The sequence below is a fragment of the Ascaphus truei genome, chromosome 11, assembly GCF_040206685.1.
Source record: "Ascaphus truei isolate aAscTru1 chromosome 11, aAscTru1.hap1, whole genome shotgun sequence".
Taxonomy (NCBI): Eukaryota; Metazoa; Chordata; class Amphibia; order Anura; family Ascaphidae; genus Ascaphus; species Ascaphus truei.
Genome location: NC_134493.1, coordinates 28,236,161 through 28,251,661, shown reverse-complemented (window position 1 = coordinate 28,251,661; position 15,501 = coordinate 28,236,161). Strand labels below are relative to the sequence as shown.

The following is a 15,501-nucleotide window of genomic DNA, read 5'->3' as shown; positions in this document are numbered from 1 at the left end:
CCAAAGCTAGGTAACATTGTAATTAGAAAAAATGAGCAGCAACAAATGGTGAATTAATGTCTGTGCCGCAGTACTACACTGAGCTTCGGCAGCAATTGAGTTAATGTGAATATGAAACACCTTGCATCTTTGGTGTCAAATGGTCATTTTGACACCAGAGGAGTTTAAAAGGTGTGTCCCAAGCACAGCTTTTGTTCCTTGAGAGAAGTGATCAGGTAATCTGTATTAGTTACCTTTCTTCGTCGTTTCCCTGCTACCACCTGTTAGTTCATATTCTGTATTCAATATTCAAGTAATATACTGGGGTGGGAACGCCCGCTCAGCTTAGAAATGTATGAAAATGGTGGCGGTGCACCTCTGGGTTAAAGAATTAAGTGCAACTAAATTAAACCTAGTTGTGGGCACTGTCTCCCTGCTGAATGCAGCTAGTAGGTAACACTGCTCGCGCATGTGAAGCTACGTGGCGCGCGTTTTGTGTATGCGAATGCTTTCTCAGTCCTAGTGTATACTTCCCTTTTTTGTTCCATTACTCTAGATACTATAGGCTTATATATTACCAGTAAGGTTTACTGCTCCCTAAGTATATATAATATCCAATTAAACCAGCAATACATTTTGTGCTAGTTTTCTCTCTGTAGATGATAAACAGTGACAGTGATTGCATATACCTCAACAAGGTTCAAGAGGGCACCTATACAGTACATTTAGACTACACTATTGGTCAGATTTTGATTACAACTTCTCTAGTGTGTTTACCTCTCCAACATAGTCTGCACTGGTTTCATTATATGCGATGGTACTATTGGGCTCAATAGACTTTCTCTAGGGAGAACACTACATCCCTTACTCTAATTTCCTGGGGTTATAACCCGGTAGGGTATAGATACACTTGCATCCAGTTATTACCTTCCCCCTTCTTCCCTATACAGGGTATTAGGGATATCATTTGTTTTTGCACAATTGACCAAGGGGCTTTGGACTTTATTGTAGCCCAGACTTCCCTTCTATTTAATAGATCCCAACATTCACCATAGTGCTGACACTAGGATCCACTCTGCATCAATCTTAATACCATTCATTTGAATGATTTTGCCATAAAGGTGTTTTTTTTTTTGTTTTGTTTAAATCAATTACCATTCACCAGAGAGGCAGAGTGCCCACAACAGATTCAATGTTTAACTAGGGATGGACGAACAAGGGGTTAAGTTCCATGGTATGCAAAACTAATTACATTGGTGGGTAAAATGTTCATTGAGCGCTGTTAAACTTCAGAAACTGACTGCCACTTTGGGAACCCTGAAAATGTGGAATACTTGTTTATAAACGGTAATATACTTGGTATGATTATGTATTCTGTACAATGTAAAAAATGACCTTTCAATGGCAGATCATGCTAGTTAGTTAGTTCTCAAACATTCTACATTTCCTTACAAAACTTCCCATGTAAATCTTAAATGTTACACTAAATGCAAAACTTTACGAGATGCATGCGCACTGCGAACGGCAGGCAGCCGAGTGAGAGCGCTGCTAGAATTTGGTACGATTGAGCGGCCCCAAAGTGCAACAAAAGGTGCAAAAAGTGACTCCATATCAGGATGAGGTCAGTGGCACTCTGTCCCACCAATCGTAAAAAAAAGACAAGTGATTCCAGAGGCATCAGATTTCAGAAGGGGGGGGGTCTGCAAGAGCAGAAGGAGGATGGCAGCCAGCAAAGTGATGAATCCCTTGAGGCAGAAGTCGGTGCAGAGTATGTATGTCTTTATTTATATAGCGCCATTAATGTACATAGCGCTTCACAGCAGTAAGATACTTGACAATCATAAATATTAAATAACACAAAGGGGGAAAGTACTTCAGACATAAAAGTAACATTTAGGAAAAGTCAGAGTGAGATTTCCTCCACAGGCGGTCAAACAAGTGCAGGAACGCAGCCTGCGCGTGTTGAATTTAGCCAGGGTCGGGTTCAAATGGCGATAACGGGAGAAAGCGGGGCATGAAGATCAAGAGAGGAGGATAGGGCAGAGTTGTAGTACCTGACCGGGTTTTCAGGGTCTGGAGCAGAGTTGAGAGAGGAAAGGGAGGAGCGTAAAGTGGAATCAAAAGCTGGTAGGTTAATAGAGCGCAGGTTTCTGCAGAACCGTGGAGAAGTGAGAGAAAGAGATGAGGTGATGGTCAGAGAGGGGAAATGGAGAAATCGGAGAGAGAAAAGTTTTTAGTGAAAACCCGATCTAGGTAGTGGCCATCCTTGTGGGTGCTGGCTGCAGTCCACTGTTGAAGGCCAAAAGAAGAGGTTAGATAGAGAAAGCGGAAGCCCAAGAGAGAGAGGGGTCATCAATGTGGCAGTAGAGGTCCCCAAGGAAAAGAATAGGGGAGTCTGAGGAGAGAGAAAGAAAGAGAGCCAGGATTCAAAGTGAGAGAGAAAGGCAGAAGGGGGATGAAAAGAGGTAGGTGGGCGATAGATGTCCACCACATGGAAGGGAGAGGAGAGAAAATGAGGACAGTGTGAGCCTCGAAGGAGGCAAAAGCAAGAGAGGGAAGAATTGGAAGGGTATGGTAGCGGCAGAGAGGAGAGCAGGAGCCCCCACACCTCTACCCCTGCCATCAGGGCAAGGAGTGTGGGAGAAAAAGGCCACGATAAGAGAGAGCAGAGTCAGACTGAATGAGCCAAGTCTCAGTTATAGTAAAGAGCAGAGAGTGAGAGAAAAAGAAGTCACGCACAGAGAGGAACTTGCTAGAAAGGGAGTGAGTATTCCAGAGGGCACAGGAGGGAGGGTGACAGGGTATGGATATGAGATTAGAGGGGTTGACACCAGAAGGAGTAGAAGTTGTATGTGGCAAGCGAGGATGAGAGCATGTTGAAATAAGGCTGAGTCTATAGAGACTTCAGCCGTGCGGACGCTGAGGGAAAGCGGGTGCTTTCCCTGGCTTTAGTTTGCGCGCCGTCGGGGGGCGGGCCAGTGATGTCACGGAGCTGGTTCGTCCTCATTGGGCGAACCGATCCCGTGAACGCTTAACCGGAAAAAAAATTGTCGGCTATGGTTCTGCACGCCTGCGGAAGCGTGCGCAAGCCCCTGCTAAAGCCGCTCTCATTACGGCGGCAGGGGCTCACTGCTAAGCGTGAGCGAGGGTCAGCGCCCAAGCGCTGACCATGCCGTGGCTTAAGGCAGGGACCAGGATTGGGAGAGATATCCCCAGAAGCAAGGAGGTGAAGCAGGGAAAGAAAGGGAATGTGTGAGGCTGATTTGCAGGGGTGTGTTTTAGTGCAGGGGATATAGCTGTGTAGTGACAGAGGGCGCAGGTAAGAAAGGAGTTCATGTGAACTGGGAAGTGGTGAAGGAAGGAGAGATGGAGATATATGAATAGAGTTAGAGACTTGGGGCTGGTAGAAAGAAGTACGTATTTTGAGAAGAAGTGAGGTCAAATCAAATAAAAACAGTAGTGGCGGCATGGCAGCAACAGTTTAGTGCTGAGATGTGCAGTCTGGGATAGATAATGTCCTCCTTTCCAGGATTCAGTGCCAGTAGGTGTTGTCCACTTGTTTCACTCCTGTTGAACTCCACATTGCAAGCTACTTAAAAAATGCTGCTTTAAATGAATGCTGCTTCCCCAGTGTGTCTCTAGCAATATGTCTTACACGTCACCTGTCTGAATTACATTCAGCCCAACCAGCTCAATTAGCACGTGATGCACATTTACACAATTGGTAATTTTAAGAAGGGTGTTGTCCTGTCTATGTGTTACAAGCTGAATTTAGTCAAATGGACACATCCCGGGGTGATTAAGAGACAGAAGAATCAAATATGGGTTTTACCAGGTAGTTACAAGCTGAAGAGTAGTCCCATTCAATTCATATGGAAGATATAAAAGGTCTGTTTGAGAATAGAAAATACCTTTTTAGATCAGAACTGCAGACAGCTATAAAAGAATTTGATTGAGATGACATATTTTAGGGGAGCGTGCAAACACCCTAGAAACCACAATTGACAAACTGGTACATGTACATAAAACATTTTCACAGTAAAGTACTTGGAGAGACTGGAAACATGGGCAGGTAAATGGCAGATGAGGTTTAATACAGATAAATGTAAGGTTATGCATTTGGGATGCAAGAATAAAAAGGCGACTTACAAATTAAATGGAGATATATTGGGGGAATCCTTGATGGAGAAGGATTTAGGAGTGCTTGTAGACATTCATTTCAATGGGGATTCCTCGAAGCCGACCTCCAGGAACGGGTTGACAGCCATCCAAACCGCAGACCGCAAGAGCGGAAACATTGTCTTGAAGAGAGCTTTGATCACTCCCAGGTCAAGTTCAAATTCAATTGGCGTGGGAAACTTAGGTTCTAGGGCACCCAGGAATACAATTCTTTTTGCCCCTAGACCCTAGGAACCCCCTCACACGACCCCAACCGGGTCCGACAGTTAATGACCCCGATAAAGGGTCGCGCTCGTTACAAGGGTCGCACCATAGACTAATGGCGGAGGTAAAAGCCACGAGTATAAACGGCTAAGTCAGAGTGAGCAGAAACCTAGAACCCATAACTCTGGTTCTGTTCAACCTAGAGGGCTAAGATTCGGTTACCATGTAGTCCTAGTTCCGGCAGGATTGCATTGCAAATAGCGACCCTCTCGGGGCAACAGAACGGGGTAATTGCAATTTTGGGTTTCTGCCATTGACTTGCATGACGGAAAAAAGCCTCGTGTTCCAAAAGTGCTTTTAAACTGTAATTTTGTATCTCCGGTCCGGTGGGTCGCAGCGAGCTGAAACGTGGCCACAATGGAGAGTCCCCTCCGGCATGAGGGTCTGGCAAGTTTCAGCCCGCTCGGCCAAGCCGAACTGATTATTTTAATATAATATATATATTAAGAATTGTATTGTACTTCAAAGCGGGGATAAAAGCCCACGAAAAAGTCACTGGCTCTGTTTAATGTTAATGCTCAGGGGGGCGACCCATTGTCTACAACAGACCCCCTGATCAAAGGCTCAGCCACTCTGGCTGTATACATTAGGGCGGAGAAACGCAGGGCTTGAGTGGTCTGTAAGTGCTGTAATTCACACTTACAGACAAGGGATTTCCTGACCAGATCCAAGTCTGGTAGACTTTTAGGCGCCCTGACTTTTGTGTGGGGCTAAAGAAATGAGACCCCAAGGGCCAGAAGTACGCATGTTCCAATTAACTGGGGGCATGATCTAACAATGTTCGCACGTTAGCTGGCAAGGAGGGATTGGGTGCAGATAATTGTCATCCAATGTCTTGCACTCAATGCCAGGGTATAGAAATGAAATCCCATATAAACTCAGGCGCGTTGGCCTTCCCCTCCTCCTGCTCCCCGATCGCTGCCCGGGGCAGGAGGTCCCCACGGCTGCTGCACAGGAATGGAGGAGCAAGGTAGGCGGGTGCAGTCAGGCGCTTTCCCTCCCACGTTCCCCTGGCGCCCGCGCGGGCAGGGTAATGGGAGCGGGGAAGAACGGGCCGGCTGGCACCTCTGATTACTGTCCCCATGGCTGCTGCCTCACATGCCCCCCCCCCCGCCGATATCCCCCCCGCCTCACATGGCCTCCCCCCCTGTTGCCTCACATGGCCCCCCCCCCCTGCCGCCGACGGTCCCCCCCATGCTGCCGATAGTCCCCTACGACTCACATGGCCCCCCTGCTGCCCACCCAGTGTCCCTGTGTCTCAAGTGTACCAATTCCGTGTCTCACACTCACCCACCCATCGCGCGCGCGTCTCTCACGCGCGCGTCTCTCACGCGCGCGTCTCTCTCACACCCTCTCTCTCTCACACCCTCTCTCACACCCCTATAACGTGGTCTGATCATGGGCCTATGGACAGTGGTTGACAAATCACCAAAAAATCTGCTCGCCACACAAAAAAATCTACTCGCCACCTAGTACCAAACGTGTGCTGCTTGGGCCAATATTTACTCGCCCGGGAGTTAAATCCACTCGCAAATGTATAGGTTTGTCGAACACTGCCTATGGAGATACAATTGAATGGATGTCAGAGACCACCACACCTATACTCATGGAGATTAAATAACGCACTCCTGACAAACCCAGAGACGGCGCTATAGGTAGAGCAGGATATAGAGGGTTTTCTTTCTCCACAACTAGGACCCCGGAAGTAAACTCGGGGACAATATGGGAGGCCCATTATACAATATAGCCGTATATAGGAAGAAGCTCCGCCTCCACAAAATACAGAAACTAATGGAAAAGTTAGAAGTACAGGAAACGTTAAGTAAACAGACCCCTACCCCAGACATATCAGCCACAATACAAAAAACAAACCTGATCCTTATTGACTAAGCCAAAAAAAGCTCTACGATGCTCAGCACGAAAATGTTCTGAAAAGAGTAAGAAACCTGATTCAATGCTTGCCAGGAGATCGAGAGATTGATAACATTAAAAAAACAGAAATCTGGGCTAATCACGCAGATTCCTAACCAGAGTATGAGAGTTCCAACATTTCTATAGCTCCTTGTATGACAAAAATAAGGTAGTACACCACAAAAAGTCTGCGCTTCAACTGGTAACATTTCTTAAAGACTGCAAACTATACCCCAAGTAACTGCCCTTGATCATGAAAACCTGAACTGCCCAATTACACAAGACGAAGTGGAACTCGTCATTAAATCACTTGTAGGCCCCTGGCCCTGATGGCTTCCCAGGATCTTACTAAAAGAAATACTGCAAATTACTAGCCCCTGTATTAACTAATCTCTAGAACAGTGTCACTGGAACTTGTGAGAGGCCTATATTATACACCAAAATACCTGGGTTGAACTGAACACGGCTGAGATATGATAAAATATAATTTATTCCTTGAAAAAGGTGAACACACAAGATATACAAATAACAGGCAAAATATACACTTACTTAAAGGGTTTGGACAAGAAAGCCATCAGGATACAGGATTGGCAATTTCTTCCATAATACTTGTTCAGATGTAGTCATCACGAAAAGCACAAAAGACCACTGAGTATAGGACTCACACTGATTTATATGCAATTCCAGTCATAAATCAGTGGTGAGGTTGTCAGTCTTACCCCAGAGTAAAACTCCTCCCACCCCAGGACGTTTAAAAACGGCTTTTCCTATCTAAATAACTTCAGTTCAGTTATACTTACTGGCACGCGAGACATATTAATACATTCCGGCACGCATGACGCTCCCAATGAGACTAAATATAACCGTGTAATACTAAAATTAAGAGAGATATTAATATCTGTCTCTTAGTACTTGCTAGACATCATGTGTCTGTAATCATTATTTGCTTCTCGGTCCCACGGATACACACATGTAACTCTTAGCATGTTCAGCCGAGGACATATCATGGTATTCTTATATTTAATAAGGTCACTCATTCTGATATTTCCATCTGTAACCGCACCCCTGGCCCCCATAAAACCCCTTGTCAAGAAATGCTTTGAAGCTGTGGCCTCCTGTGTAGAGAACGTTTGTCACAGGTGCTATATTTCACACCCAATGCTCAAGACCTGGGTCCTAGCTGTCTCTACCAGAAACAAAAGAAAGACGGTGCAAAACAGCGCTAAAGATAAAAACCCTGATGGGACACACGTGAAATACAATCAAAAAATATATAATAATGGCAGCCAGACAAAAACTGACAGTACAGTCAGTGAGAAGACATGAAGAAAGAGGAATGCCGGCGCCAACCGTAACAGTGACTATTAAATATATATTATATTGTGATATGAAGTCCAAACCAAATAAGTGATAGTCCAATTGATGTCCTTAGATGGTCAGTGGGTAATCAACCGGACTGTGGAAACTCTCCAAGGGGTAGTGGAATATGTGAAAATAGAAGAAAATATATTATGGTGCAGTATATCAGTCAATGCAGATATAAAACCATAGAACATATAACATTAACAACACAGTACAAACATGACACACTAGACAAACTAACATTAACACAAGCCAGACTAGAAAATAATGAAAAGCAATTTATTAGCAACTAATTGTAGGGTTCTATGGTATGCAGACCTCAATCCAATGGTGGGGGGTAAAGACCATGGGGGCCCTTGAGGGCCATGGGGGCCCTTGAGAAAGTGCGCGCATGCGCATGAAACGCGTTGGGAATACTGATTTTAGAGTTGAAGATTGTGGTTCCTGGTATTAGCAGCCCAGTATCCTGGATTGTGCTGTGGGGGGACGAGAATCACGAAAGGACAAGATTTCGGCAGAAGGAGGAAGGAGCGTGACGTCACGTCCGTTTGGTGCTACAACTCCTGCGACTCCTGCGGCCCGTGCGGCTTCACACTGCATCCCCGTCACGTGGGACGCCAGCAAGAAGACTCCGGTTGCCATCTTGGGATCACTAAAGACTGTGTCTTTATCCTCACTGCTTGAAAACTTCCTTATTGCGTGAGTAGGGCAACGATTTTACCCCCCACCATTGGATTGAGGTCTGCATACCATAGAACCCTACAATTAGTTGCTAATAAATTGCTTTTCATTATTTTCTAGTCTGGCTTGTGTTAATGTTAGTTTGTCTAGTGTGTCATGTTTGTACTGTGTTGTTAATGTTATATGTTCTATGGTTTTATATCTGCATTGACTGATATACTGCACCATAATATATTTTCTTCTATTTTCACATATTCCACTACCCCTTGGAGAGTTTCCACAGTCCGGTTGATTACCCACTGACCATCTAAGGACATCAATTGGACTATCACTTATTTGGTTTGGACTTCATATCACAATATAATATATATTTAATAGTCACTGTTACGGTTGGCGCCGGCATTCCTCTTTCTTCAAGCTGTCTCTACCAGCAATATACCCATGGCCTGCAAATTAGGTATTAACATACAACAAACCCCCTCTGTACTTTTCACACCCAACTTCAATCAAGCCTTTTGAAGCCCAGATATTTCTGAAAAGACACCACACATATTTGTATTTTCCTAAACTGTAGCTCATTAACCCCTTAAGCCTCCCGCATCAATCCCAGTGTATGTGTTGGTGCAAACACTGAAACAGAAACAATACATTTTTACAGGGGAATATACATTAGGATGCTGAAGCAAGGTAAAAACACATTACAGGACCCCAGTCCAGTTAACCCCTTGCTTCCCCAGTGAGAGCAGGGGGTGGCCAAATGGGGTGTAACCCCTTTAATACCGGGCCAAACCCCCTCTCCCATGACAAACAGCTTCCTGAAAGAAGAGATACCTAAAGAAATGTTAATAGCCTCCATCTCCCTGATATTTAAACCTAGGCAGAGACCTCCTTGAATGCAAAAATTACCGACCGATCTCACAAATGAACTCAGACAAAGATCTTTTCAAAAGGTCCAAACCAGGTGAGCATCATCTTAGGACAAGCACCCAACAACATAAAAGGAGAATTGAACATATTATACAGGCAGCTAAATTGTCAGATAATGAAACAATGCTTTTGGTACTACAGAGAATGCGTTCCAGTAGCACAACCAGCGGGGTTGCAAGGGTGCATTTGCACCCTCCGAGAATTGCTAATCGCGCTTATAGATGCCCCGCACTCTTCCCCATAGCAATTAAAACGATTGCCGTGAGAGAGCAGGGCCTCTGTAAGAGAGCAACCCTCCATCTGCATCGCAGCATCTTCATGGTGCCGTGTTGCCATGACAATGCGTCATCACTGCAGACCCCCAATCAGATTTTCTGATTGCACACCTGATGCCTTTGATAGGGTAGATTGGACCTATCATTTTACTACCCCAAAAGGTGTTTGGATTCATGGGAAGTTTTGTCAACTGGATTAGGCGGCTCTACAGAAATCAAAGCACCTTTATAAAAAATGCGGGGAAAATCTCACAGCAATTTCCTATTAAAAAAAAAAAAGGAACCAGACAGGGCTGTCCACTGTCTCTGCTACTATTCGCCTCACAATAGAACCGCCTGCAGCGACGATCCCCGACAACCCATAAATTACAGGAGTTAAGATCGGCAAATAAACGTGGCTTATTTGCAGACGATATAATGTTAATTCTCAAAAGACCAGTAATGTCTCTCCCAAGCTTATCTACAATGTTAGAGCACTTTGAGGCTCTACAGTAAATGCCAGCAAATCAGAAGCCTTACATTTAAACCTACCAAAAACATGGGACAGAGTGGGCTTGAAGAGAGGGATAACACTGTGCTATACAGGTATGCTTCTCATATTGGACAACCCGGTTTCCCCACCAGTGTCTGCAAGGGGAACAATTCACATGGTGGACTAAAAATAAACTTACAAGAGCTAATGAATGGCCCCAAGAAAAAATAATCTCTCTGTTTAAAGGCGTTTCACCAAATTCCAGACAAAGAGTTCCTTAGTTATAGGCAGCTAAAAACATTTTCTCTCGAAACAAATTTGACATGTGCCCACCTCAACAAAGTACACAATTCGACAGAACATGCAGATTAAATCCATTAGAGAAAGGCCTGAAGGCATCTTTCTACCCGGCTCTGTTATCCATCAAAAGAGAGAGTGAACACCACCACATCAGAAAGTGGGAAGAGGATATAGGCGAACAAGACGGCAACTAGAACTGCAAAACTGGGCAGACATATGGACCAACATTGCCAAAATATCCATCAATACACAAATAAAAGAAACCGGCTATAAGCTGCTATATAGATGGTATCTGACCCCTTCTGGGATACATACAACAAGAATCACTCACCACAATGTTTTTGGGAATGTGACCAGTTTTGCACGATGTATTATATTTGGTGGCAATGGCCGGCTATTAAAATTCTATGGAAGTGTTTGACCTAATAAACAAGAGGTTAAATATCACGGTGATGCCCGCGCCATGCAATTATGGATAAAATACGGAGAAACTCCTGGGTCAATTACTCTACCAATAGATTCACCCAGATGTGGACTCAATGGATAGAAAAACATTCCCACATACAGTTTGATTGATCAACTTGATTACTCTAGCCAGGATAACCTGGAAACAAGAAGGTCCAAGTATAGAAAACCTGGAGGGGCGCATGCCCACTCTTCTGTCATTCCGTCAATTATATACACAGAAAACACAAGCGTGGCAATAGTGAAAAGAGCTTATGTCGGTGTTGTAACCCCAGTATGTAAATGATTGTAATATACTGTGACTAATATTCCCACCAATTTTATTTTCTGTTCCCCCATTTATTTAAATAACCAATACAATTTAAGTTTGAAAAAAAAAAAAAAAGCTAAACTTTAAAAAAAGATAGCAAATGTTCCAATCTTTAAAAGGAGGATTAAAACTGGAATCCCGTCTTCCTGCTTTGGTTTTGACAGGTCTTGGATGACAGGACGTTTTGAAGGAGCACCCCAACTAAATGTCCATCACTGATGACAAAATAACAGGTTCTGACTAATTTTCTGTAAATCCTTTGTTTTCATAGAAGATGACTCCCAGTATAGTAAAAACGCCTGTGTACTTCCCAAATACATAGGTTGGACAGCTACCACTACTAAGCGAGGTCATAAAAAGCAGGTCGTCAAAGGGGGGGGGGGGGAAGCTAAACCAAAACGGAGCTAAACCCAGGACATGTTCCTTCTGATTGACGCCTAAGAACAGAAAATATGCTAATGTTGGCCCACACCCTACTCGTACAAAAAAAACAAAAAACGAAATAAAATGTTCAGCATTACATTTAATGAAGATACATATAATATATAACATTTCTTTCAAATATTTTAAACTTAGATTTCTGTACAGTCTTTTTACTAATTTACCCCATTGCGGTCAAAAGCAGCAATGCATTTCAGGCAGTTTAACAACATAGGAGTAAGTATGTTCCCTTTGCGGCCCAGTTTTAGTTACCATGACGTCACTGCCTTCTATTGGCTGCCGCGGAAGATTAAAACCTCCATTTTGTTTCCACTGCAGGGGACGGTACCGAGGGCCCTTTCAGAGGCATCTCGGGAACCAGGGGGTTCCCCGGAGTTAAAATGAACGCAGTTCAGCTCTGAAGACCCCACCAACTTCCTATACTGTACATGTAAAAAATAGTGGTGGAACTACACCTTCTACTGAGCTTATTGTTGGGATCTTACATAAAAATAGACCAAAGTGCTAATCAAGGCACTTTTATATTAGACCCTGTCCCAACCTCTGGAATTCTCTCGTGAGAAATGGAACAGTGCTACGAACATGTTAGGTTTTTATGAATCTTCTGAAAATTCATTTTTTTCTTAGAGCAGATTTAGTGTGCTCTAGTACAAACAATATTATATATATATATATATATATATATATATATATATATACATACACACACACACACACACACACACACACACACACACACACACACACACACACACACACACACACACACACACACACACACACGTTAAATAACACGCCAATTGCAATATGTTTTATTATCAGGGTCCAAAAGGTAACTTCTGTTTTTCAACATGTATCTGTTCCATGCATTAGACTGCATGATCTTCCATGCAAGGATCATTGCTGCATCTTCGCAAGTTGCAGGTATTGCATTGTTATACCCAGTGGTTGACAAATCACCAAAAAATCTACTCGCCACACAAAAAAATCTACTCGCCACCTAGTACCAAACGTGTGCTGCTTGGGCCAATATTTACTCGCCCGGGGGTTAAATCCACTCGCCCGGGGCGAGCAAATGTATAGGTTTGTCGAACACTGGTTATACCAGTTTGCTGATATTTAAACATCCTGTGCACTTGTGCTGTTAAGCTCTGAACATGGATAAACACACACACACACACACAGCTCGACAAATTATGCAACACGCTACTCGGCAGATAAAAAAGGGACTCGCCCCCTAAAAATGTGTTTTTTTAACATGAGTGGTGGTAGAATACTAGAGCTGGTAGCTACACTGTTGCACAATACTGTAAATCCTATTCTAAAGTAGATTATTAAAGGGTCCCTATTAAGAAGCGTCCCTGCTACTAAACTGTAGTAAATCATGTGAAGACAAGAAAGTAGCACTTCTCTGTGGGCTGCAGCACCACACGAGAGCAAAAACCTCCTGACAGACCATCCAGAACTGGGGAGACCGACGCTGTGCGCTCAGTAACGTGACAAACAAGCGTTTTGTGTCATCAAGGCACTTTTTCACAGCGTTGACGTGTGTTCTCATCATGTAGCTACTCGCTGACTGGTAATATATCGTCTCGCCACGGGCGAGCTTATTTGTCGAGGTGTACGTACACACACACACACACACACACACACACACACACACACACACACACACTTACTTTATTCATTAAGCTGCAATAGTGTCAATCACAGGAGAAAACGGCCAGCCACGCCCAAAAGTGTTATTTTGGATACTGCCGTATTTACGCTTCCATAACGCAGTGGTGGCTCATTTTAAATCGCAACAATAAGTGTGGGCTGCATTGCATGCCAGGATCACCAATAAGCATGCAAATGCGGATACATTACCTAATTACATATAAAGAGTATGGTGAATGAATGAAGTGCTAATTACCCATTTGCTAAACTCTGGATCATCACAGGCTCCAGACAAAAAAAATAGCTCGTTTTTATCACCGGCCCAAGACTGGTGTTGGGCTGATCTTATATTTAAGTCATATTTTATTACTTATATTGTTTATTTACATAATGGCCACTACTGGCATAGACCAGAGAATAGCCAAAAGTTGCACATTAAGAATGATACTTTTTTACATTTATTTGTAGGGTGTTTATATTGTAAGTTAACCCCTTTGGTGCCTGAAGGCACATGTTGCAATGCATTGGATTTTCTGCACCTTTAGAGTGCTGGGGTCCTGGGTAACCAGAACGCGATCACATGACACAGCCAGGACCCAGAGGCTGGAAACGGAGGTTGATGGCTTCACTTCTGTTTCAAATCAGGTAAGCTGCCCGTCAGAGCCGTCACGCCAATCACCTACAAAGCGAGCAAGTGTCCATGCAGTACCGATTACGTCATAAGGGCCCGTGGCGTGACAAGTATGATGTCATAAGCACACTGTCAAGATTAAGAGGCCTATTACATAACTCTAAGGTACAAAAGTGTACTGACACATCGTGCTGATGGATTAATGCTGATTCTTACGAGTTTGCGCTTATTTGTATCGTTACTGTTATCTAGCGCCGAGTAAACGCTTTTTCTGGTGTATGCCAATGAGACTGAATAACGCAACCCACTTACGGATGTCATTCTTCATAAGTACGTCAGCATTTTAGCAAATCACAATTTTTTTTTTTAAACTGGCATTTTTAAAAGCAGCAGTATCATCCTTTAGTAAATGCAGGCCGTGTATTTTTCAGTAAGTTGGGTTTTTTTTACATTCATTTTTCTTTAAAAGAGTCAAACATCCACAATTCACGAGATGGGTTACCACCCTGTTGCTGCTACCTAATTTCGGAACGATGCATTTGTTTTTATGCTTCGACAGTTTACGGATTTAAGAATCCTTGTCCTCTGCTCTGTTATTCTCGTCTTCACAACGCTTCGGAAAAAAACAAACAAACCACAAAAAAAAAAAAAAAAACATTTGTAACACTTTTGGCTGTTTCAATATGGATTTGTCACCAACGTGAAAGGGAATTATCTGTCGGTAGTCCGAATTCTGAGTGTTTTCTGGAAGAGAAGACGGCTTCAGAGAGTGGTCACAGCGACAGCGGTTAGTTAGCACAGCCAATAGGTTCTGCTTTCCAGTCCCACGTTGGTAAGAATGGAAGATACCAGAGATGATGCTTTTGCGCGTTAACAAAGGGTGGATTATATCCGATTCGTATGTAAAGTGCCGTGTGATGTCTGGCAGGAAATGCAGCTGGCTTTCTCCTGACACAGGCTCCTTAAAGCATTCAACACAATATCTGGCATGTGATCTGTGACCATCCTGGGGCTGATATAAATACTGTTGAATGTGGTTTCCTTTGACCACTTGACAGTGTACTTGACATCAGAAAAACACAACCTAAAAATAGGAAATATTATTAAAATTTGATGTAATCTTAGTATGTAACTTGACACTGTCAAAATCAAAAGTCTTTCAACTGAAACATGTGCCCACATCCAAAAGGCTTTCAAAGCAGCAGCCCGCGCAATTCATGTTTTTAAGGGGAGGATATATATATATATGTATTTTTTATTCATCACCTGACCGGAAGGTCATCCCTGGATGTTACACATCTAGTTTTGTTCAACGTGTAATACTACTAAGCCCATTTGATACAGAATGGCCGGGAGGGTCAGGCTAGTTCGAGCAGCCAATAGAAAGCTGCAACTTTGTATTGGTAACCGAGCAGCCATATTTTTGTGAGTCAAACACCAGCAACCCCCCACCCACAAATATCTCTGGAAGTGGGGGATACCCACAGCTCAGGGGGCCATCCGGTGTAAAACCTCCAAAAAATGGGGATTGCTGTTTTACTGTTAGAATTGGTCAAATGTTACGTATTGTTCTCAAATAGGGAAAACGGCCGGTGAACGTCTCATTAAATATTTACTGGCCGAAACAAAATACAAGTTACATGTC

At 43.5% G+C, this 15,501-nt stretch overlaps 1 protein-coding gene across 3 annotated transcripts in view; it reads right to left on the bottom strand.

Moving 5' to 3' along the window:
- DAGLB (diacylglycerol lipase beta) overlaps nt 1–15,501 on the bottom strand; it is a 54,155-nt gene that overhangs the window by 7,519 nt on the left and 31,135 nt on the right. For 2 of the 3 annotated variants that reach the window (XM_075565422.1, XM_075565425.1), the window contains exon 15: nt 11,629–14,940. The exons of the other annotated variant lie outside the window; for it this stretch is intronic. In XM_075565422.1, coding sequence (XP_075421537.1) covers nt 14,742–14,940 — 199 coding nt within the window. In that variant the 3' untranslated portion in view covers nt 11,629–14,741. Of the gene's footprint in view, nt 1–11,628; nt 14,941–15,501 lie in introns of those variants that run through there. 3 annotated transcript variants of the gene reach the window in all.